Source organism: Molothrus aeneus, chromosome 12 (genome assembly GCF_037042795.1).
Source record: "Molothrus aeneus isolate 106 chromosome 12, BPBGC_Maene_1.0, whole genome shotgun sequence".
Classification (NCBI taxonomy): Eukaryota; Metazoa; Chordata; class Aves; order Passeriformes; family Icteridae; genus Molothrus; species Molothrus aeneus.
Window position 1 is genome coordinate 19,025,833 of NC_089657.1, and position 24,893 is coordinate 19,050,725.

The 24,893-nt window shown below is 40.5% G+C and overlaps 1 protein-coding gene across 1 annotated transcript in view; it reads left to right on the forward strand.

The window, feature by feature from the left end:
• Positions 1-24,893, forward strand: part of SYN2 (synapsin II) — a 191,027-nt gene that overhangs the window by 53,220 nt on the left and 112,914 nt on the right. Inside the window, exons 2-3 of the mRNA XM_066557968.1 lie at positions 17,588-17,645; positions 23,028-23,119. Coding sequence (XP_066414065.1) covers positions 17,588-17,645; positions 23,028-23,119 — 150 coding nt within the window. The remainder of the gene's footprint in view (positions 1-17,587; positions 17,646-23,027; positions 23,120-24,893) is intronic.

Genomic DNA, 24,893 nt, shown 5'->3' on the forward strand with positions numbered 1-24,893 from the left:
AATAAAATTTTATATATAAAAGGGATTTAAATACATACAGTTTATAAATATGTTTTACATTGATCTAAAGATACAAAAACATATAAAGATCCTTTATATACATGTATCTATTTAAAAATTAAAAGGAATTACTAAAGAGATGTAGTACTGTGTTATTTATGGAGAATTACAAATTACACCAAAGTGGAATTTTGTGGATCCATTTCTGTGCCTCTTTGAGGTCACCTACCACTGCTCCATTTGAAGTGTGAGGTGTCCTTACCTGTCCCTGCCTTCCTGCTGCTCCACTGACAGCACAAATCTTCTTGGGCAGCAAGAAAAATCCCTTTTCAGTCTGTTTTGTTCTCCTGCTCCTTTCCTTCAAAGCTCCTTCCTCCTCCTCCTCCTCCTCCTCCTCCTCCTCTTCATCCTGTCACTATCATGCTGTGGATAATTCCACAAGTTGTCCACGTGCTCTGTGCATTCTGGGGTGAATTCCATTGGGAATGAGAAGCCCAGGAGAAGTGCAATTGAGCTTGGTGCAGAAAACTCTAAGTCCTTGGAATAGCAGCTTTGAAACAAGTAAATCCTCATCATTATGGGTATTTATTGTGTGCCTTTGCTGGGAGGCTGAGGAGCAGACCATGGAGTGGTGGGAGCTTCCACTGTGCCCACTTACCTCTCTTTTTGTTGTTGGTTTTTTATTTAGCTTTAATTTTTTAAAAGCTTTAATTTGTTTTTGCAAACTAATCATGACCCCAGGTCTCCCTTCAAATAAATCAGGGTTCCCCTCCATTGAGGGGAGTCAAAAGCATGCAACAAAAATAAAAGCTCATATGGCTGTTTTCTTTAAAATACACGTTTCCTCTTAAAATTTAGGGATCTCTGATGCCAATCTTGTGATTCTTACCAGGCCTGTGAGTCAGATTTTTTTAATTATTTCTTTTTGTATTCTAAGTTTTTGCTCTAACAGCTTTTGCCTGCCCACAGACTCGCTCCCATCTGTTCAGGTTAATGTGCTCAGAAAGGAGCATATTGCAGGATTTGAGGGAGGAATTTCATCTCAAGACACCACTAGTCCTTGGAGTCTGCTTAAACTTGGTTGCCAGGACTACTCCATCCAAGGCAAATAGGATAAATAACTTGAGATTGTCTTGTAGGAAAATGAGAGCTGTAGCTTGCCTACAGAATGAGGAAAAAAAAGATGTGTGTGATAATGAAATGGAAACCTTGGATAAACACTGGGATTGAGAAGGGTTCCAGGTCTCAGCTCTTAAATATGTGAGAGGGAAGAAGGGAAAAGGAGTAAGAAACTGTGAATCCAGGCATGAGACAGAAAGTTGTGATACCTTTTACTGGGGGATAGTACCAAAACAAGCCCTCAGCAGAGTCTGAACCAAGTGATGCCTCACCCTGGAACTGCAGATTAATCAAAGTATCACAACATTGTGGGTTGGAATTAAGCCCTCAAAACACTGTTTGCCTCAAGCTGTCAATCAGGAAAGAGGCTCAAAATGTGGGATTCACACAAGTAGGGAAAGGATGACATGTTGAAGCCTTGACCTGCTGCCTTTGGAGATGTTTTATGAAAAGGCGCAATTCAGAAAAGTTCCTGTATGTCACCGTGATATTTTCTGAAAAATCCCTTTGCCAGGATTTCTTTTCCTGGCAAGATGAGAAGCCTCAGCTTCTCCATGTTTTGTTGCTTTGGAATGTGATTTGGAGAATTGTCTACCCAGCATGTGAATTGGTTTTAATTAATGGCCAATCACAGCCAGCTGTGTCAGACTCTCTGAGTCTGTCATAGGTTTTATTATCCATTCTTTTCCAGCCTTCTGTCTGTATCCTTTATCTTTCTTTAGTATAGTTTTAGTATAGAATTTCTATAATGTAATATAATGTACTAACATATAACATAATATAAAGAATATAATATAATGTAATAACATATAATATAATATAATGTAATAACATATAATAACATATAATGTAATGTAATGTAATGTAATGTATTGTAATATAATATAATATAATATAATATATCAGCCTTCTGAGAACTTGGAGTCAAATTCTCATCTCTCACCTCGTCCTGGGGACCCCCCAACACCACACCTGAATCCATCCCTCCCAGCCCAGCCCTTGGGGTGCAGGGTTGGGGTGCTCCCAGCCCTGCTGGGTGCCCTTGGGGTGCTGCTTATCGGAACCCAACAATTCCCATTTCTTCAGGTGCTCTCACTGCTGCCTGTGCTGGGGCTCCACTCAGGTGGCATTAAAGGCATCTGTGAGAGGAAGGCCTGGGGTATTTTTTAGACCCCTGTCATTGGAGGATGAATGATGAATGATGAATCTGACTCCATGTTCTTAGAAGGCTAATTTATTATTTTATGATCTATATTATATTAAAGAATGTTATACTAAAACTATACAAAAAATAGAGAAAGGATACAGACAGAAGGTTGCCAAGAATGATAATGAAAAACTCATGACCTCTTCCAGAGTCCTGATACAGCCAGACCCTGATTGGTCATTAAGTAAAAACAATTCACATGAAACCAATCAAACAAGCACCTGTTGGATAAACAATCTCATTCCAAAGCAGCAAAACACAGCAGAAGCAAACGAGATAATATTGTTTTCCTTTTATTCTGAGGCTTCTCAGCTTCCCAGGAGAGAAATCCTGGCGAAGGGATTTTTCAGAAACTATGATGGTGACAAAGGTCAATACCAAACCCTCCCAGTTATCCCCTTCTCCAGCTGCTAAGAGCAGAAAACAGCCCCATTTCTGCCTGGGGAAGTGTCTCTGAGGTGTTTTTCCAGCTGGGAATTGTGTCTGAATGTGCAATAATGCTCCTCTGGTTCCTGTCAGGGCCACCAGGGAAACGACACAGCTTTGGGCAGAGCTGCTCACTTTGCTCTGTTCCTCTCTGAGCTGGACTTGGGGCTCTGGATTGTTTGGGACACACTGTCCTGCCACGAGGAGGAGCGGGTGCTGGGCATAATTTGGGGGAAATTTAGGGAGGGAAGATGGAGAGGAGCAGGGGTGCAGCCATTTGTTGGAATAGAATCTTTTATTTTTACTTAGAGATGGGGTAACTGAGAGGTGTTTTAAAAACTTTTATTTTCATGTGAAGGGTGAGACAATAGAGATGTTATAATTCATGTTATTACAATGAGAAGTTAACTGTTTCTTAATTCTTATATATCATAAGTGTTTATTTGTTTACAGTCACACTAAACTGTAAATGTTTTAAAGTTAATTATCTAAAAAAGTTTTTGGGGGTCTTACTATAATGTATCTTTTATAGTTCTATTTCTCTAATTTCTCTTATTTGTAAGGCTATCTTTTGAAACCTGTTTCTAGTTCTATTTCTCTCTCAACAATATTTGTCTTACTCTATAGTATTTCTAAGTTAGTATTTTTATCTTAAGGTTTGTGTACAGATGTATGATATATGAGCCTTCTGTCAGGCTTTGAGAATTTTCTACAAATCCATTTCCTACATTTCCCCCTCTGTCTTGAGTGGAAAAAAAAATTTTTTATGGTTTTGTTTATTGATTGTCGCATGTAGTGAAGTATATTAGGTAATATTATTAATATTTTTATTATAATAATTAATGTATATAAACATTAATTACTACAATAAGCCATTATTACTATCTAAGCCATCAATGTGTCACTGTCCTCAGCTGTCCTGGCTGTCACTGAGGGCTGCTGGCAAGATGAGGACACTTAAAATTAAGATTTAGTCTCTTACAAATGATGGAAACTGGGTCATTTTGCTGAATTCTTTATTGCCTGTGTAGCTACCTAATGACCAGGTTTCCTCTTCTTTCTTTGGGATGAAGGATGCAAAAAAATCCTCATAAACTGAGAATTTCCCCATTTTCTTTGTCTCAGTTTTTGGCATCTAGACCTGTCTTGTGTTCATTTCTGAGCACAAGGCTCCACTTTGCTTTGCCTCCACCCCTCCCTGCCCGAAGTGGAGTTTTTCCTGCCCAATGTGGAGTTTTTTCCTGCCCAAAGTGGAGTTTTTTCCTGCCCAAAGTGGAGTTTTTCCTGTCCAATACAGAGTTTTTCCTGCCCAATGTGGAGTTTTTCCGGCCCAATACGGAGTTTTTCCAGCCCAATATAGAGTTTTTCCTGCCCAATGTGGAGTTTTTCCTGCCCAATGTGGAGTTTTTCCTGCCCAATGTGGAGTTTTTCCTGCCCAATGTGGAGTTTTTCCAGTCAAATGTGGAGTTTTTCCTGGAGCTGTCCCCCAGCCAGGGCAGGCCCAGGTGTCCCCTCAGTAATGGGGGACCAGGCTCTCCACTCCTGGCATAATTTAAAAAGTGAGATTTACTCTGATGGAAGAAAGAAAACTTCAGGGAATCTAATCGAATTAATATTATTTTATTAAACAATTATTCATGACTGGTTTTTTTTCATATATTTTTGCATTTTTTAGTCTCTCAGACTGAGGCAAAATGTGAAAGCAGAAGGCAGAGATGGATTTTGGTCAGTGCCAGCTCTGTACCCGTGTGTCCTGTGGAAGCCTCACTGCAGCTTGGATTGTGATGAATTCTTTTCTTAATTTTGATCTAAACTCCAGCTGAGAAAATACCTGAGCTCCTTCCTTTCCCCCAAAACCTCGCAGAATCAGAGCTCAATAGGCAGCAATGGTGAATAGATGGAAATCCCTGCTCACATTTCCTTTGGTTGCTCCGGTTTTATTTACAGTGAATAATATTTCCGTTTAAAATTAAACCACCATTGCTTTTTAATTAGCAATTAGACGGACAAATTGGTGAAAGCGCTGGAGGTTTGGGGTGGTTTTGGCAGTGATTTTGCAGAGCTGCAGCTCCCGGCAGATGGCAGTGCTGGCCTGGATGGAGGTGAGGCCCTGCTCCCCTCCAGCCCGGCAAGGGGCAGAAGCTCAAACTCAAAAGTCACCCCAGGGATTGGTTATTCCCTAAAAACACACCTGGCAAAAGTGGATCTTGGTTTGCTCTGCTTCCCTTTCCTGGAAAAGAGGCGGCCTCGGCAGCCCAGTGAGTCTGAAATGGCTGCAGATGCAAACTCCTCTAAAGAAATGCAGGATTTTTGTCTGGAGTGATCCTGGTTGAGCTGACTGAACGTGAAATGCATTTAGGAGAAATGCCCATAAACACAAAAACCTTTATTAAAAGTCTCTAAGATTATCTTTGGTTGCCCTCAATTCTTCATAAAGGAATCTGCCCTTTTTTTTCTTCACAGTCAGTGCATATTATGGCTGGATTATCAAAAAAAAAAAAAAAAAAGAGATCTGCTAATAAGAAATCTTAAAAATAGCCTCAAAACAAAACATAATAATACTTCAGATTCTGTCTGCAACTCAACAGTGTAATTTTTTTTTTTTAATTAGCTGCTGGGCAGTGGAACAGGGTAAGTAATTAATGAGAATGGAGAAACTCAGAGTGCAGGAGCTTGCAATGAAGTTAATGAGTGCAGTGCTCACCAGGTGTGTTCTGGTTGCTATGGGAAATAGGGGCTCGTTCAGAGAGTCACAAAAACTACTGGGGGTAAGAATGAAGCTCCAAAGTGAAAGAGGAGAAGAGGAGAAAAGATAGAAAATTCTGACTTCAAAAGTAGTCAGAGAGATTCATGGACTTGCTTTAAAAATAAAATTAATGGCCGTGTCTGTGAATCCTTGTGAATTTTCTTTTGATTGTGCTGTTGGGATCTTGGGCATTACTTGCTCATTTTGTGTGCTCTAGTTTCTTCCCTGCTCACAAATGAAAAAGAGAAGGATTTGAGAAGGAACTGGCAGAGTGCCATTGTGTGGGATTTTGATAGGAGAGCTGCCTGGAATCAGTGTCTGCTGGAACTGCAGACTAATTTGTGTGGAGGCAGTAGCAAAGCAGGCTGAGTGCAGCAGCCTTCCCTCCCTAAACTTGCAGGATGGACACCCTGGGTCTGCAGCTCCAAGAGCTTTTCAACACATCCTGGATTTGTGTCCCAGCAGGATTATTGTGGAATAATCAGGAACACATTCTCCCTCTGAGTGCTGTTATTGTTTACTGGCTGGGAGGATCCTCCTTGCCCAGAGTCATAAATTCACAAGTGAAAATATTTACCAGTAACCAACTCAGCCTGGGCTCTTACATAAGCAGGGCTGCTCTGGAGGGCTCTGCCAAATGGCAGCTTCTCCATGGGAAAGGCATTCCCACCCCTTCTCCTGAGGGAGCACTGCCAGGGGCTGCAGCCTTGGGGGTCACCAAGGAGCCATCAGCAGGGAGGGGACCACAGCCTCGGCAGCTCCTGGGGGACCACGGGTGGATCCCACAGGATGGGGTGGGCTGGCTCCAGCTCATCTCCTCAGGGACCATGGGTGAATCCCACAGGATGAGCTGGGTAGGTTCAGTTCATCTCCTGGGAACCATGGGTAAATCCCACAGGATCAGCTGAGTGGATCCAGTTCATCTCCTGGGGGGCCATGAGTGAATCCCACAGAATGAGGTGAGTAGGTTCAGTTCATCTCCTGGGGCACCCTGGGTGAATCCCACAGGATGACATGGACTGGGTCCAGTTCATCACAGGTGAATCCCACAGGATGGGGTGGGCTGGTTCCAGTTCATCTCCTGGGGCACCATGGGTGGATCCCACAGGATGAGCTGGGTAGGTTCAGTTCATCTCCTGGGGCACCCTGGGTGAATCCCACAGGATGACATGGACTGGGTCCAGTTCATCACAGGTGAATCCCACAGGATGAGCTGGGCTGGTTCCAATTCATCTCCTGGGAACCCTGGGTGAATCCCACAGGATGACATGGATTGGGTCCAGTTCATCTCCTGGGCACCCTGGGTGCATCCCCCAGGATGAGGTTGGTTCCAGTTCATCTCCTGGGGGACCATGTGTGCATCCCCCAGGATGAGGTTGGTTCCAGTTCATCTCCTCAGGGACCCTGGGTGGACCCCACAGGATGAGCTGGGCTGGCTCCAGTTCATCTCCTGGGCACCCTGGGCTCAGGGCTCTGTGAAATTCACCCAGGCAGAGATCAGCCCTACTCAAATCTCTGAGATTTTGGAACAGGCTTTGCTGTTGTGTGCGAAAAAGAACACAGAGAGGTCCTGTTCTCACCCCTATAGGCACAGGGGGAATTAATCCTACGGATCTGAATCCTGCAATTATGGAATTATTGCATCTATTGCTACGTGGGGCTGTGTGTCAGGAGAGAATGCTTGTTTGCATCTCAGTTCCTTCGTGCCTGTTACACTGCCATGTTTTGGCAGGAAATCTCAGGTCTGACAGCACTTAGCTGTGCAAAAAAAGAAAAAAGAGGGAAGGGGAAGGGCAGATTTGTTGGAATCCCAGCCTGTGTTCAGCACTGCCCCTTCTCCTTTCAGCTGGGTGGGCTTGGGGTGCTGGGGGTGTGCAGCCCAGCCCTGGGGACCCTGCTGCATCCCCAAATCCCAGACCCCTGGTGCTCCCTGCTCCCCCACTGCAGAGCTGGACGTGCCCTGAGGGCTGCAGGCCTTGGCTGGGTAATTCTGCACCAAACTCTTGGGAGGGTGTGGAGCCTGTCTGATTCCAGTGGTTGTTAAGCTCTGAAAAGTTGGCTCGCTTTTGCTGTGCAAATGATGGGAAGGGTGTGAGCCATGATGGGACTTGGTATCATTTAATGGCATACTTACACCAAAATGAGTGTGCCTCTCTCTGACAGAGATTTTCTGGTTTTAATTCAGCTCCTGATTAGATGCACCATGAGCAAATCAAATGTTTGCACAGCTGCCTGTCAGACACCACTGTCAGCAAAGTCCTTTCCATCTCTGCTGGCTTCCCTTTGTCACAGCACCCTCACCTTGGGCTCTGTTCTGTGGTACAGACCCCAGCAGATTTTCCTGGCTTTGAGCTTTCTGGGCTGTTCCTGTGCAGGAACTTTTAAAGTCCATTTCCCCAAGGTCAGGCTCACCTGGGGAAGGGATGTAATGTCCGTGTCTGGGGCATTTCTTGTGGTGCCAGTTTATTGTTGTGTAAAACACAGTTCACAAACCAGCAGTACTGGAAAATTCTGTTGTTCCCTAATCTGTAGTGAGAAGCTGACAAAAACCTCAAAACACAGGCCCTTTGTTATTTAGCTTTTTAGAGAATATTGGAATCAATAAACCAAGCATGTGTTTTTGAAGTACCGACAAAATGATGTGATTGTATTTCAAGGTGGAATATTGATCTACAAGGTGGTGAGTTTAGTTTTCTAACACACTTGGGAAGCTTAAAAACCATGAAAAGGTGATACTGGCAAAAACATTTTCCACTTTCTTGGTACCCATTTGCACAGAGAATTATCTGTACAATGTAATTCCCGTGGCTACAGGAACGTGAGAATTGTGGGGTAATTGAGTTTTTGTGGCAGCATTCTGGACCTTCCTCTGGAAATGCCTGTCTCTGAGGCTCATTCTTCAAAAAGAACTGATAAATTCTTTTTGTTTTCTGCTGAGCACAGTGAGTGAAATCCTCCTTCCCTCGAGGAGGGGAAGCTGCACTGGAAGTACCAGGCAGCTTCAGATCCACGTTTAGAGTCACAGGAGACTCATGAAACCAATGGAAACTCTGTGTATGAGTGAGAAAAAAGCCCACCTTGGAATATTCATTAATTCACCTGCAAAGAGCAGAGGATCACAGAAAGCATCAGCAATCAGCAGTAATTTAATCCATGGGATGGCAGTGATTAACTTCATTATGATTTTTGCTAATGCTGCATGAAACACATCAAGACTGTTCTAGTGCTCTGTTAATGTGCTTTTTCTGTTAGATTTCAGCAATTTCTGAGTTAGGGTCATGCCTTTGGTGCCTATCACCCATCCCTGAGCACAGGCAGGCACTGAAATATTCCCAATATTTCCATGCACCCCCTCCCTGTGGCTGCTGCCCAAGAGGGGCTGACACCTGGGCAGGTCCCTTGGAGCCAGGAAATCCAGGGCTTTGACCATGGAGCTGTTTCCCAGGGATTGGAAACCAGTCCTTGGCCAATCTCATCTGCATTTCTTCCTACAGGAGAGGGCAGCAAAAGCTATGAACTCCTTCCCTTCCTGCAGCTGTGCAGGTGCTAAACCAAGATGAGGTTTTCTGATTGACCCATTCAAAAAAAACCCCAAAAACCAGGGCAGCACGTGGCTGTCTTGAGTATGAATATAAAAACATAAATTTCAATTGCATGAAAAAGAAAATTGAAACATCAAATGCTGTTTTACCTTGATTATTTGGGCTTTTTTTTCAAATGGGGCCTCGAGTGTTCCTGTAATGTGATGCAGTGCATGACTGGCATCTTCCCCCTCTTTCTTTCCTCCCTTTGAGTGGTTCATTCAGAGCCTCAGAGAGGTTTTTAAGATACAGTTTCTGTGTAAATTCAGGATCCTCAAAGGTGAAAATTCAAGCAATGTTCATAGTGCAACACATTATGTATGAAGTGACACCGTTGTCTCTCCAGGCATAAATTACTCAAATTTACCTCAGAGAGTCTCACATCTTCCTGAGGAACATCTGAAACACCTTGGAGAACTCGATATAAATACAACAATTAAAAGGCAGATGCATTTCTGATGAAAAAATGGACTGGATTCAGTCTCAGAGGCTCTTTCACCCCATGCTGGTTTATCTGGCTTTTCAGATGTTGCCAGAAGTGACCTCCTGGCAGTGTAAAGTCCTCAGGTTCACTGGATTTTCTTTACCTCAAGAAGAAAAAATAACCTAACCTACCTTTTGGTTATCTTCCTAGCTGGTTTGGGTTTTTTCCTGTCACAAACTATTCCCAGGGGCTGCACTGTGGGACATTTTTGCCATTTATTCAAGAGGATGTGCCTTCCTTTCTGAACAGGATTGCTCAATAACTGTTTGTGCTCCTTTATCTTGGTTATCAGCAGATGAAATGGAAAGGATGGACCACTTAGTTGGTAGGGAAATGCCAAAATTTGTTACTTTATCTTGGATTATTTGCTCCAGGAGATAAGGAGTTCAGGGCAGAAGGGGCAGTTTGAGGCTTGAGCAGCAATAAAAGCTGGATTCAGAGCTGTAATATTTTGTAATTTGGCTGGCAGTGTTTTCCTGTAGAAAAGTTGGAACTTTCTGTTCATCTCATGAGTACAAAATATTTTTATGACCCCAGCCCTGGGAAAGTGTAGTAGCAGCCCTAATGAATCGAACAGATTTGGAAAAGGTTAGAATATGTTGCATCACGTATTGGGTCTTCTGCTGGTGAGGGAATGAACATTTAAAAATACTCATTTGTCATCCCTTTTGCAAAAAAAGGAGCTCCCAGAAGTTACATCGTGACCATAAATCTTGCAGGGAAGAAGTGGGCTAATGGTAAATATTACATAATGGGAGGTGTGGGATTTTGAGACGTTACCAGCAAGGCAGACTTGGTGTTTGGGCATGAAAGAGGGCTTGTTTCACCTCGAGTGGGCAGAAAATGAGGCATTTTCAGTTGAGCATGCTGTGTGAAAGACCCAAAAAATTTCAGTTCAGGAGTAGGAGGCACTCACTTTCTTCTGCATTACATCCCCAGTGAAAACACTGCTCAGGCACAAACAGAAACCCTCCAGAATAAAAAGGATTGCAAGAATAAAAAAAAATGGAAATAATAAAATGGCTCTGTTTAGTTGAAATGAGCAGAGAAAAGGAGGTTTGATACATGCCAAGGGAGGGAGAACTTGTTAAAAAAAAAAGGGCTGGCAATGAATTAGGAGAATAAAAAAAAGGGATTGAGGTGGAGGTTATGGAAGCCTCTGAAGGTGCCACAAATAAAATTGTTGTGAAAAACCCCCCACCTTTCTAACAAGAACTGTGTGCAGTCCAGACAGAGAAATGGAATAATTGCTGCTTAATAAAATTGTGTTCTTTATTTCTAGCTAGCCTATGGGTTATTTTAAAATGAGTTTTTAGAGGTGGATTTCTTTGGGCAGGGAAATCCTCCACTGGGAAGTGTTTACTGTGGTTTTTAGCAGTGTGGCCATTGCTGGGGAAGGGGATGAGGTGCAGGCAGGACCCTCATACTCAGGTTTTAAGCAAGTTTTTAACAAAGTTCTTGGCTCCAGGCTGCAGAGGGGAGGGCAGGGAATCCCTGCAGAGGAGGAGCAGAGGTTCCTGCAGGGCTCTCCTGCCCTGCTCAGTGTGAGCTGGGGGGTGGCTGTGCCCTCCTGTGTGGAGTTTTATCTCCTTTTTTGCCAGGGATGGGATTAAATGTGTGAAACAGAATTTCTTGTTGGGACTCAGATGTTTGTTAGCTCTTTTCAATGTCACAGTCTCACAAGCCCTGAGCTGTACAGCACTTCACTCCAACAACCTAAAAATGGAGCCCTGTCTCTCTCTACAAGGCCTTTTAAGGATAAACTGTCCATTTAAGAAATGATACCTCAATTATTTTTACTTTTAACCCAATAACCAACCACCTATGGCTGTGATGTGGAATTTTTATCCATTCACACAAAACCACCCAAAGCCATGGAGAAGAAGGTGAAGGAGAAGGAGAAGAAGAAGGACCAGCCTGCACCCTAAAACCTCCACCTTTCTTTATATCTATTACTGTATTTTAAACCCTTTAACTCTGAGTTTCCCACCCTGTGGTATCACACACTGCTGATCAAACTCCACTCCCACAATCCCAGCTCTGTCATTCCATTCTGGAAGATCCTCCACAGGCTCAGGTCAGTGAAGTGTTCCCCTGGGGGTCAGTGCCTGGCAGCACAGAGAGGCTGAAATTCTGAAATTCTGAAATTCTCAGCATCCAGGGTCCCAACACTGATGCTCCTCCATAAAGGGGCAGTTCAGAGATACAGAAATCCTGGCAGAATTAACTGGGACAGTGCCAGGGGCAGGCCAGCTGGGAGGAGTGTGCTGGGATGCATCAGGACAGGAATCCTTGCCTTTGCTCCCAGTAATTCTCTTTCCATCTGTTATGATTGACTGCTCTGGTATAGAAATATTTGATGCAGACATTTCAGGTACAGAGACACCATGAGGACTCAGACATATTGGCAGAAACACCTTTTTTTGTTGTTATTGTTTTTGGTTTTTTTATGAGCAGTTTATTTTCCCCTTCAAAATGATGGAGTGAGAGTGGAGAAGTGCATCAGTCATGTCCTACCTGGCATGCTGGGGAAAAAATGTACAAAATAAATCAAATTTCAGTTGGTGTTTCTGTGAATTGTCACCTCCTGGGGTGGGTGACTGTGTCCTTGCCATGGAGAGGGCATTGCACCCAGCTGGGTGACGAGCAGCAAAGCAGAATTGTGAGCCATGGAAGCTTCTGGAATCACCTGTGCTGTCCCAGAGCCAGGAAAGGCACTGCTGTGCAGATTTACAGCCCCTGCTAATGCAGATTAGCATTAATCTAATGGAACCCAGCCCAGCAGGGAGCGCTCCCAGAGCCAAGAGTCATCCAAAGTCACACAAAGTCTGCTGTGTTCTGACATTTATTTTGTGCTGCTGGCTGCCCCTCCTGAGGCAGTCTCTGTGTGAGGGAATACCTTGAGAAAGCATCACTGTTTGATGGGAGAGTGAAAGAGGGGCTGGGGCAGGGGCCAAGGGTGGAACTGCACCATGCAGACACAAAAAGGGTGTGGTTTAAATCCAGACAGCTCTTTGCAGAATCTCAGTAACATTTAGGAATATCAAGGCCTTTCAGAGTCAGGTTTTAAGCAGGATTTTTTTTTGTTTGTTTCATAACAGTCTTTTTTTTGCAGAAATGTGGAACAAGTAAATAATAGAAAGCCTTAAATGACTGTGTTTAATTTCTATTTAAGCATGATAACCTGATCAGAGGTGAGTTACCCAAAGCTTGGCTGGTGGGGAAGGAAGCACAGCAAATGTTGGTGGTGCCAGTTGTAGAGCACATGGATGCTGACACAGAAATCCCCCCTGGTTTCAGTGGGGTGTGGTTTAATTCCCATAAAATGAAAATGCTGTGCAGATCTTATCATACACTGGTTTTGTTAACAGCAGCTTGTGGTCTTGCTGTGTTTACAAAAGTCTTTTTTAATTGAACTATAGAACAAACTATTCCTAATCCCATTTGAACTTGAAGACTGGGCTCAACTTGAAATCTTAACTTGAAGACAAGGTTTTGTTTGTCTTCAGCTTTTCCTGGCCTGTCACTGAGACACTTTTAAAATCCATGGAATTCTGGCTGGGTCATTTGTCTGTCAGTATCTTTACATGCAGTTCATTGATAATTGCAGTAATTCGGTTATTTGGGAATATTCTGTATATATACACACACACACATAGATATATGATATATACATATAGAAGATTTGGGAATATTCTGTATACATATATAAACACACACACACACACACACATATATATATATATATATATATATATATATATATGATATATACACATAGAATATTTGGGAATATTTTGTATATATATATGCACACACACAGATATATATGATATATACATATAGATGATTTGCGAATATTCTGTATATATATACACACATATATATATGATATATGCATAGAGAAGATTTGGGAATATTCTGTATATATATACACACATATATATATGATATATACATATAGATTGTTTGGGAATATTTTGTATGTATATATGCACACACACATATATATGATATATACATATAGATTGTTTGGGAATATTTTGTATGTATATATGCACACACACACATATATATGATATATATATGGAATATATATATGGAATATTCTGTATATACATACACATATATATGATATACACATATAGAATATTTGGGAATATTCTGTATATATGTACACACATATATATGATATATACATAGAATATAGAATATTTGTGAGTATCCTGTGTATATGCACACACAAATATATATGTATATATGTGTGTTCATATATATATATAAAACCAGGTTGGTCTCATGGCATAGTAAGATACTGTGGAACTGTTGGGAAATAAATCAGATTTATTATTTATACATTTGAACCCCCTTTAACGACTCTGCCTCGTTCCTTGTCCTTGGCAAGGTTCAGTGAGTGCAGTGGGTTGGTGTCAGGCTGCCTCTGTGGCAGCTGCATGTTCTCTGGTGGTTTCATTTTAAATGTGAATTGTGCAGCAAGAAATGCAGCAATATTTCAGGGGTTTTGAGCAGCCCCTGGCTGTGCCTTCAGTGGGCAGCATCCCTTCCCAGGCTCTCTGCTCTCTCTGTGGCCTTTGGAAAGTGGTGGAGTTCCAGGTGGATGATTTATGATTTCTTCCCTTTTCTTCTCCATCAACACCAGCAGAGCAATGTCCCTGTAAGCCCCCCTGGTTTGGGGTGTGGTTGGTTTTTAGCTTCACCCTCCTGAGAGCCCTGTCCTGGAAGCTCTGGGAGCTGCTTACAGCCATCCCACACTCTGTGCCAACAGGAATGAGGCTCAACAGGAGTCTGAGACTGCGATTGAGTGGAATTCTGTAAATAAATGACACCAAACAATTGCATTCCTCAGCTCCCCTCGGTAAAAAATAAAATCAATTACCATAAGTATGTGATGAATGTCATTATGACAGGACTGCTTCTTTTCTTGCAAATGGGGAATAATTCAAGCAGGGCATGGCTGAATTTCCAAGGTAGAGTAAATAAAATGAAAACTGGCTTCTGTTTCACAATACTCACATGCTAACTAATTCTTAGACTTTGTTATGAAATGTTTAAGTCATGACATTTTCAGTTATTCTTCAGAGATACCTGTGGAGGTTTTGGGGTTTTTTTGGGTTAGGGTTGAGATTAAATGTGTAAGATGGTATCTCTTGTTTGGATTTAGATGTTTATTAGTTTTATTTATAGTATAGTTTTACAAATTGTGAGTTTTATAGTATTTAATAAATTAAAAATGGAGTTGTAATTTTTTCCTAAGTTTTTTTAAGGATAAACTGTTTAATTAAAGAATGACACCTAAATTATTTTTATTTTTAACTTAATTACTAATTACTCATAGTTTGCAATGTGGATTTTTAAATCTAATTACACAATACTACTTCAACTTATGAAGAAGGTGCAGAAGAAGGATTAGTTTTTGTTTTAAAACTTTTATCTTGATTTATATATATTATTATATTTTAAAACGTCAAACTCTAAGTTTTCTACTGCGTGATATTACACACTTTTATTTACTCTACACATCCACAATCCCAGTTCTGTCATTTAATTTTGAAGCTTTCTCCACGGTCTCAGGTCAATGCAGTGTTCTGGGGGTCAGTCAGCACAGAAACTCTGAAATTCCCAGCAGCCAGGGAATTCCAACAGATACCAAGATAAATTCTTGCAGTCTGGGGCTCAACATTTGGAGAATATTGTGGAATATTATACATTTTCATAAAAGTTGTTGGTTAAAGCTGCTGCAAAATTGATTCTCTTGAAATGATTGAATGTCAGGTTTGTTTTCAAGCCTCAGATTGCTCCACTTCAGTCCTCACTGCTCCTGTTTATTTTCAAAGCTGAAGTCATTTGTTGAAATGTGAATCGTGCCAGGGTTTAGCTCTTTGGAGATTGCCTCATGTTTGAGCAGAAAGACTGAATTTAGAGTTCTAGCATCTCACTAATTAACAGCTAATGAGTATTTTGGTTATCTCACTAACACATACTTGGAGTAAAGAGTGGAAGGGTCTGTCCTGAGCTCTCTGTGCTTTCCCAGGTCCATTCCTTCTCTCAGAGCTGCCAATTCCTGATATTTGTTAGGGCAGCTTTTGGGGAAGGTTTAATCTCTGTACAGTTTCCATTTACATTTGAAGAAACTGAGTATTTAAACTGGTTTTCCAGTGGCCAAGAGGCAGCTTCACTATAATGTAGCCAAGATAATTGTATTTAAATCAAATGTGTCATGTGATGTCCAATAATGCACTTCCCTCACCTGTTTCTGCACCAGGGATAAAGCCCAGGAGCTCATCCTGCTCCCAGCAGAATTCAGCCAGGACAAGGCTGTTAAAGTCATGGCGACCAGAACAGGACTTTGAAGCATTTTTTGCAGTGGTGAATGTTTAGTTTTTCAGAGGGGCATTAAAGATCTCTGTTGATGGGAGCTGGGTGCTCTCCTCCTGATTGTGGCCCCTTCCTCCAGCTCAGATCTCCTGGCTTTTCCCATAAAACACATCCAGAATCCCCAAAGATTCCAAGAGGTGATGCTCACATTCCTCTTAAGGGATTCCAAAACAAATTTGGAAAGATAAACAAGCGATTAATGATTTTTCTGTAAATTAGGGGTTTTTTTAACTTCTACCTTTAGTATGGGAAAAAATATTTGGTAACACTAAGCTGAGTGTGCACCTCCCAGAACAGAACAATGGATTTCAAACTTCATCTTTCCTGTGTATTTATTGCAAGAATGCAGTTTAAAAAATAATAATACAAAAGCTTTCTTCTTTGTTTTCTTCTCTCCCATTGCATGTTTATACAGAATTATTGGTTGGGCAATATTTTACTGTGTGATTTCAGCATAAAAACTTCTACCATCCATTATCCATATCCTTAAGACATATCTTTAAGAAATACCCTTATTCCTTATGAAATGCTGCCCAAGGTGGTGTTCACATTTGTTTATTAAGAAATTTTGTTTATCCACGATTGAAATCAGTGGTGAAATTCCTCTGGATCAGGAGAAATAAATTATTAATCTATGTATTGCTATTGCTTTCATTGGGGAGGTAGATTTCATTAATACAACAGCATTTTGTTAGATGCATTTTGTTAGAAGAATTTTGTTTGATGGAATGCACAAAGCTGCTCTTCTTTAACACTTGAGGTGATGTTCTGTGGTGTGCAGGTTTTGAATTGGGCAACAATTTTTTCCTTGCACAAGAAAAAAGCAGGGAAGGCACCCTAAGCTTTGACTCGAGCAAAGAAAACGCAGAGGGGCTGATCCCATATTCCTTCAACAAGATCAGGGTCAGAATAATTCCTTTTTATCAACAGATTTATCTTTTTTGTTGAAATTCTCCTTTAGTCCAAAGCAGATACATTCAGCCTGAGGGATACAAGGGATGGATTCCTGGAGGAATGTCTGCTTGTAAGGATCAGTGAATTCTGTTTTATCCCAGCAATCCTGGTGCATAATAATTGCCCATAAACTCTCCTTCACATTAATTATTTCATATCAAGTCAGTCTAAAGGAAGGAAAATTGATTAGGAAACTCAAATATCTGACAACTGCAGTCTCCAGTTCTCTGACACTTCAAAAACAATATAAGGTTTCTAAGCACAGGATTCCCAATAAACCAGTTTTTCTGCATGAAATATGTGGATAAAGATGAATGTGAGTGGTTGTAAGGAAATTGTGCACAGGAAATGAATTTTCACTGCCACTGTTGACTTGGAGAGCAAGATTGTACCTGTTTAATAGGACTCCTTTTATATTGTTTAACAGCTGTGAAATGTGTACTTCTGATGTTTCATCATTTCAGTGCATTTTCACTTCAGTGCTGGAAATCACATCATGCTTTTTATTACAAAATATTGTGGGATGGGGTAGATTAAATCTACCTGTGCATCAGGTGGATTGAATTAGTATATTAGTGTGTTTTCAGGACATTGGAGGCAATACAGGAAGTTTTCTATAGACAGTGATTGCAGATAAATACATCCTTGATTTTCTCTCCTTTTTTTTCCTGCAGGGCCAAGGCTTTTCGTGGAAAAAAGGTCCATGGAGAGTATGACATAAAGGTGGAACAGGTAAGTGACTTAGCCTGAATGTTATTTTTATATATTTTATATTTATATATATAATGTATTCAAAAATGTTATTTTTATATATAGTATATATGATTTATTTTGATATTTTTATTTTTATATCTGTGCATTTATAGAAACACATATATTTAATAAATGTGTGTAATCCCTCCCTGGGGGGATTTAAAAGCTGTGTTCATGTGGCACTTGGGGACAGGGTTTGCTGGTGGCCTTGGATTAATGATATTGGAGATTATCTGAGGGGGGCTTTTCCAACCTCGATGACTCCATGGTTCTCTGTGCATTCATGTACAGAAATATTCACAATCTTTGTACCCCAAACCCCTCACAATTAGGGAAACGTGATGGTTTGGGTTGGGGCAGAGTTAATTTTCCCCTGGAGCTGCTGGGGTGTTGGTTTCCTGTTTCCACTCACAGCTTTTGCTTTAGCTCTTGAATTCTGTTCATCCCAACCCACAGTTTTCCCACTTTTCCCCTTCTGGTGGGTAAAAAGTTACAAAGTTTTCCCACTGGTACCCTCTGGGTGGGAATGGGTTTGGGGCTGAGCTGCCAGCTGGGGTTAAAGCACAGCAGCCCTTTCTTGGCACCCGGAGTGGCCTCTTCTGAGGGGATTTTCACCATAATTTTCACAGCATGAAAAACATCTTGTGTTCAGGAGCTGTTGCTTAGGAACTGTGAGGTTCCCAGACACTCCATGAATTACGTGTGGCACTTCTGTATCACTAATTCCCCACTCAGGAACAGAAATGTGCTCTGGTGCAGTGCTAGCTTGTGAGGGTTTAAAAAAAATCCATAACAAATAGGAACAGGCATGGAGATATAATTTAGGGTGCGCTGGCATTATAGATATTTTATTTAAGCTGAAACTAGGGGTTTAAAGAAGATTTTTCAGTGCTTTTGAAGCTTGAAATGCTCAAATAGATGCTGCTGTAGAAAGCATCAGTCCTTGAGCTGTTTTGTCAGTGGATTTTCAAGGAGTGAGGGGAATTTGTCATTAACTGTGTGCATCCAGATGTGAATCCTCTGCAAGGCTGCAGCATCCAGCCCTTCCACCTGGGAATATCTGATACCCTGGGAGCATGGGAAGCTTTGCCAGGGCTCTGCAGGAGGATGGAGGGAGAGGCAGGAAAATGAAAACAGCTGATCTGCCCATCGCCACCTAGGCCAGGGCAGGCAGCTGACAGCCCAGCCCAAGCCTTGAACAGGAGCCAAAACTCCTGGGGGCACCTGGGACACACCTGGGGACACACCTGGGGACTTGGGGATCGGTTTTGGTGATTTTTGCGTCTTTTTATGGGGTTTTTTTTAGTATTTCTTGGTGGTTTTCTGCATTTTGGGTTAATTTTGGGGTGATTTTAGGTGATTTTGGGTCACTCACCTGCCCTGGCCAGATCATCCAGCTCCTGCTGGGGGTTTTGGGGTGATTTTGGATGATCTGGGGATCATTTTTGGTGATTTTTGCATCTTTTTATGGGGTTTCTTTTATTATTTTTGGTGGTTTTCTGCATTTTGAGTTAATTTTTCGGTGATTTTAGGTGATTTTGTGTCCCTCACCCCCCGTGGCCCAGTCATCCAGCCCCTGCTGAGGCTTTTGTGCTATTTTGGGGTGATTTGGGGATCATTTTTGGTGATTTTTGCATATCTGTATGGGGTTTTTAAATTATTTTTGGTGGTTTTCTGCATTTTGGGTTAATTTTGGGGTGATTTTAGGTGATTTTGGGTCACTCACCCTCCCTGGCCAGATCGTCCAGCTCCTGCTGGGGGTTTTGGGGTGATTTTGGATGATCTGGGGATCATTTTTGGTGATTTTTGCATCTTTTTATGGGGTTTTTTAATTATTTCTTGGTGGTTTTCTGCATTTTGGGTTAATTTTGGGGTGATTTTAGGTGATTTTGTGTCCCTCATGCTCTCTGGCCAGGTCATCCGGCTCCTGCTGGGGGTTTTGTGGTATTTTGGGTGATTTTGGGATCATTTTTGGTGATTTTTGCATATTTTTATGGGGTTTTTTATTATTTCTTGGTGGTTTTCTGTACTTTGGGCTAATTTTGGGGTGATTCGGGGTCACTCACCCTCCCTGGCCAGGTCATCCAGCCCCTGCTGGGGCTTTTGTGGTATTTTGGGGTGACTTGGGGATCATTTTTGGTGATTTTTGCATATTTTATGGGTTTTTTTTTTATTACTTGGTGGTTTTCTGTATTTTGAGTTAATTTTGGGGTGATTTGAGGTGATTTTGGGTCCCTCATGCTCTCTGGCCAGCTCATCCAGCTATCCAGCTCCTGCTGGGGCTTTTGGGGTAATTTGGGGTATTTCAGGGTAAGTTTGGGTATTTTTATGGGGTTTTTTTCCTGCTTTTAGAGGAGGGTTTTTTGCAGTTTGTGGTATTTCAGGTTGGTTTTGGGTTGATTTTAGGTGATTTTTTGTCGCTCACCCTCCCTGACCAGGTCATCCAGCCCCTGCTGCGGCTTTTGTGGTATTTTGGGGCGACTTGGGGATCATTTTTGGTGATTTTTGCATCTTTTTATGGGTTTTTTTTGTATTACTTGGTGGTTTTCTGTACTTTGGGTTAATTTTAGGTGATTTGCGGTCACTCACCCTCCCTGGCCAGGTCATCCAGCCCCTGCTGGGGCTTTTGTGGTATTTTGGGTGATTTTGGGATCATTTTTGGTGATTTTTGCATCTTTTTATGGGGTTTCTTTTATTATTTTTGGTGGTTTTCTGCATTTTGAGTTAATTTTGGGGTGATTTTAGGTGATTTTGGGTCACTCACCTTCCCTGGCCAGGTCATCCAGCCCCTGCAGGGGGTTTTGGGATATTTTGGGGTGATTTTGGGATCATTTTTGGTGATTTTTGCATATTTTTATGGGGTTTTTTTTATTATTTCTTCATGGTTTTCTGCATTTTGAGTTAATTTTGGGGTGATTTTAGGTCACTCACCCTCCCTGGCCAGGTCATCCATCTCCTGCTCAGGGTTTTGGGGTGATTTTGGATTATTTGAGGAGATTTCAGGCTTAATTTTGGGTGGTTTTTTTTGCATTGTTGGGTGTTTTTCTGTATTGTGGGTCAATTTTGGGTTAATTTGGGGTGATTTTGTGTCCCTTGCCCTCCCTGGCCAGGTCTTCCAGCTCCTGCTGGGGGTTTTGGGATGATTTTGGATGATTTTGGATGATTTTGGATGATTTCAGGCTTAATTGTGGGTATTTTTATGGGGTTTTTTTGCATTTTTGGGTGGTTTTCTGTACACCTGGAATTGCCTTCCCGTGCTGCTGGAATTTCATCAGAGAGAGCCTGCAAGTTTCTGGGCCACACAAACCCTTTTGTTACACACCAGCACACAAACAGCAACGACTGCAGCGTCCTGCTGCTAATACCATTTATTGTATTATTGTATTATCACCGTGTTATTTATTATAGGATTGCTTTTTATAGTATTTATTACAGTGTTTATATTGTAGTATTTTATATTTAGCATTTTAGTATTTATATATAGTATTAAATACTATAATATTTTATATTATAACGTTTAGTTTTATATTGTTTTTATAGTATTTCTTTTTATAGTATTTATTATAGTTTTATATTATAGTATTTTTATATTATAGTATTTTCTATTCAGTATTTTAGTATTTATATATAGTATTAAATACTATAATATTTTATATTATAACGTTTATTTTTATATTATTTATTATAGTATTTATTTTTATAGTATTTATTATAGTTTTATATTATAGTATTTTCTATTCAGTATTTTAGTATTTATCAATAGTATTAAATACTATAATATTTTATATTATAACGTTTATTTTTATATTATTTATTATAGTATTTCTTTTTATAGTATTTATTATAGTTTTCTATTATAGTATTTTCTATTCAGTATTTTAGTATTTATATATAGTATTAAATGCTATAATATTTTATATTATAGCATTTATTTTTATATTATTTATAGTATTTATTATAGTATTTATTATAGTTTTTATATTATAGTATTTTTATATTTAGTATTTATATATAGTATTAAATACTACAATATTTTATATTATAGCGTTTATTTTTATATTATTTATAGTATTTATTATAGTATTTATTATAGTTTTTATATTATAGTATTTTTATATTTAGTATTTATATATAGTATTAAATACTATAATATTTTATATTATAGCGTTTATTTTTATATTGTTTATTATAGCATTTCTTTTATAGCATTTATTATTTATGATAGTATTTATTGTATTATAACAGTAATTACTTCACTTTCACCCTGCCTTTCTCTGCATACATTATCTTCTGTCCCCCACCCTAAGCTTTGGAATGGTTTGTTCATTGGAGGTAGCTCGGGGTGGGAGTGGGTTGCCGAGTCTGACGCTCGCAGTGCCCGCACAGGATGCCGTTCTCTCCCCATTTCCTTGTCTTTGCCATAACAAACACATTTTGTTTCTGCAGCGCTGGCCCAGGGACCCCGGGAGGTGCGAGGGTGTGGGGGCTGAAGGGAGCCCAGCCCTGAGAGCAGCAGCAGCAGCAGCTCAGCCCTGAGCCCCTGAGCCCAGGGTGTGAAATGCCCCCGGGAATACTCGCAGCAATTCCATTTCTCAGGGGCATTGTGACACTCTCTATCCTCTGCTGCTGCTGCCTGGGACAGCACTGACTCTTTCATTTCTCCACCAGGAGACAGCTGGCTGCATTTCAGTTCTTCTGCTGGGGGATGTTATTGTGAAGTGCCTTGAGAGTCTAGGCTGGTGAAAGGCTGGGGATAGATGTAAAACATCCTGTCCTTTCCTTTCAAATCACTGCAGATTCACGGGGTGGGAGCAGCTCCCTCGAAATTCCACATCTCCTGGGTGAGAAGACTTCTGGAAAAGTAGCTTTAATTGAGGATTTTGTGAGACAATTGCTCATTAGCGCCAGGTTTTCTTCTAAAGAGTAAATGCACATAAAGAAAATCGAAAGGGTGAGCAGTGTGAGGAGACACTAAATTCTATAAGAAAATGTTATTTTAATTCTGCTTTTGTACTGTTTTCTTCAAAACTTTCTGTCAATGTTGAGCCTGTAATAATCTCTTTGACAACATTGTGCAAAGCAAAAACATAATCCCTACATTTCTGTGCAGACAGGGAGGAGTAAATCCACTTGCTACTGCCCCACAACCCATTTCCACAACATTGTTTTTTAACCTTTTGCTCTCTTTGGATTAAAACCTTTTGAAATGTGACAAATACTGCTGGATCAATGCCCTCTTGGTGCTCATTTTATTTCAAATGTAGATTGCCAGCACTTCAGGCCCTAATGCTGAAAATAAGGGAGTTGGAAAATAAAGGTAAAACAAACCAGGCTGAACTAACAGGAGCCTTTTCTTCACAGGCAGAATTTTCAGAAATCAACTTGATAGCCCATGCTGATGGCAATTATGCAGTTGATATCCAAATCATTCGAAATGGCACAAAAGTTGTCAGGTAAGCAAAACTCAGTGGAATATCAGCAAAAAGCAAGAAATGGCATCATGGCTGGGTGGGAAAGGTGCTGAGTGCTTGGGCTGTGTTTGTGGATTTTGAGTGATGCACCTCAGGGAGAGCAGAAAATAAAATGTCTGATTTGTGACAAGCTTTTTGTGACAGGGAGGGCACATCTTGACATTTTAATCATGAGGAAAATGGATTTATTAAGGGAAGGAAGTCCAGAATAAAGAATACATGGTTGGGAGTTGGGGTTATTGATTTGGGTTTTATGTTTGCTACAGAAGGACCCAAACTTGGTGATTTTGTGCCTGCCAGACTTTCCCAGAATAGCAGAATTTATTTCCAACATGGAATATTTTCTATTGAAAGAGACCAAGTCAAAACACCCCTCTCAGGGCAGTTCCTGGAATATTTCAGCCTGTTTGAAACATTTTGGTTTAAACACCTCACATTTCCCAAGAGCTGTTTTGTCTAAAAAGGAGGATGCCAAGGAAGGCAGGGTAAATTTAACTTTTGGTTTTATTCAGTGAGGACATCAACAGCCTCATAAATGTGAGGGGAGAAAACAGGGCAAAGGAAAAAATTGAGGAAGTATCAGAAAATTTATATCAGCAAAATTATCATATTGGCAAAATGATTATCAAAACTATAATCCAATATTTTATTTAAATGGTGAGAATTGCTCCTATTTTGGCATTTATGTGTAAGTGAAGTGTAGCAGTTGTTTGGCTGAAAAATTGCATTTAAAGGCAGAGATACACAAGCATGTCCTGGATCTTTATGGTTTGCAGAACACATCTCCAAATAAAAGATTTGAATATATCTACTCATTTATGTAAACAAGCAAACAAACAAACAAAGAACCAAAACCAAACCAAAATACCAAAGCAACAAAAACACCCAACAAACTCCAGGAAAAAATATTAAAGATAAGTTTATGCTTCAAAATTCCAATTCTTTAATCTCTGGCATGTTTTAAAAATATCGCAGTTTAATACAAAAACAATGATCTTGTGCCAAACCCACAGGATTATTTCCTTAGAAGAGTAAGAGATTTGATTTTTCTTAGGGTTGGTGGAATTTTTTACCCGATGATGGAAGTTTGGAGCCAAGAAATCTTGATCACTGCTCCCTGGTGGCTTTTCTGTACTATTCCAAAAAATGTTTTAAAAAGTATCAAGGCCAAGTTGCCATCAAAACATGTCAGGAGAAAATGAGGGCTGGGAACCTCCAGAAAATAACATCTCCAAAGATTTGCAGGTCGTGAGAAAACTTGGTAAAAGTGCTGCTGTTCTTTAGAGAAAAAAGGAGCTTTGTGTTATCAGATAAGGCTGAGAATGAGATAACAATATTAGAGTTTTCTGTGTGATTTGTTTACCCAAAAGGAACTGCCTGAAGCTGATCATTTTCCCTCAATCCGGTGTGAGACACCTGGGGATGTGGCTTGTGGAGGTGCAGGCATGATGGGAGAGAATTCTCTGTTCCTGTGCTAATTGGAGATATTTGTCATCAATAATAACAAATTCTTAGGCCCAAAGTGACCTTGTATCACAGACTTATGAGCAAATTGTTAGTTAGAAAAATCATAGAAACTTCAATGACAAAATTTTGCTTGATTTGGTTTAGTTTAGGAGGAAAAAACATATTTAACAGGCACTGACTTGTTTGTTTTTTGTGAATGAAAATCATACCATGAAAAATTATTTTTTCTGTAACATTATGCTGAGATTTTTGGGTCTTGATGCTTGAGCCACAATTAAAATTTTCCTCC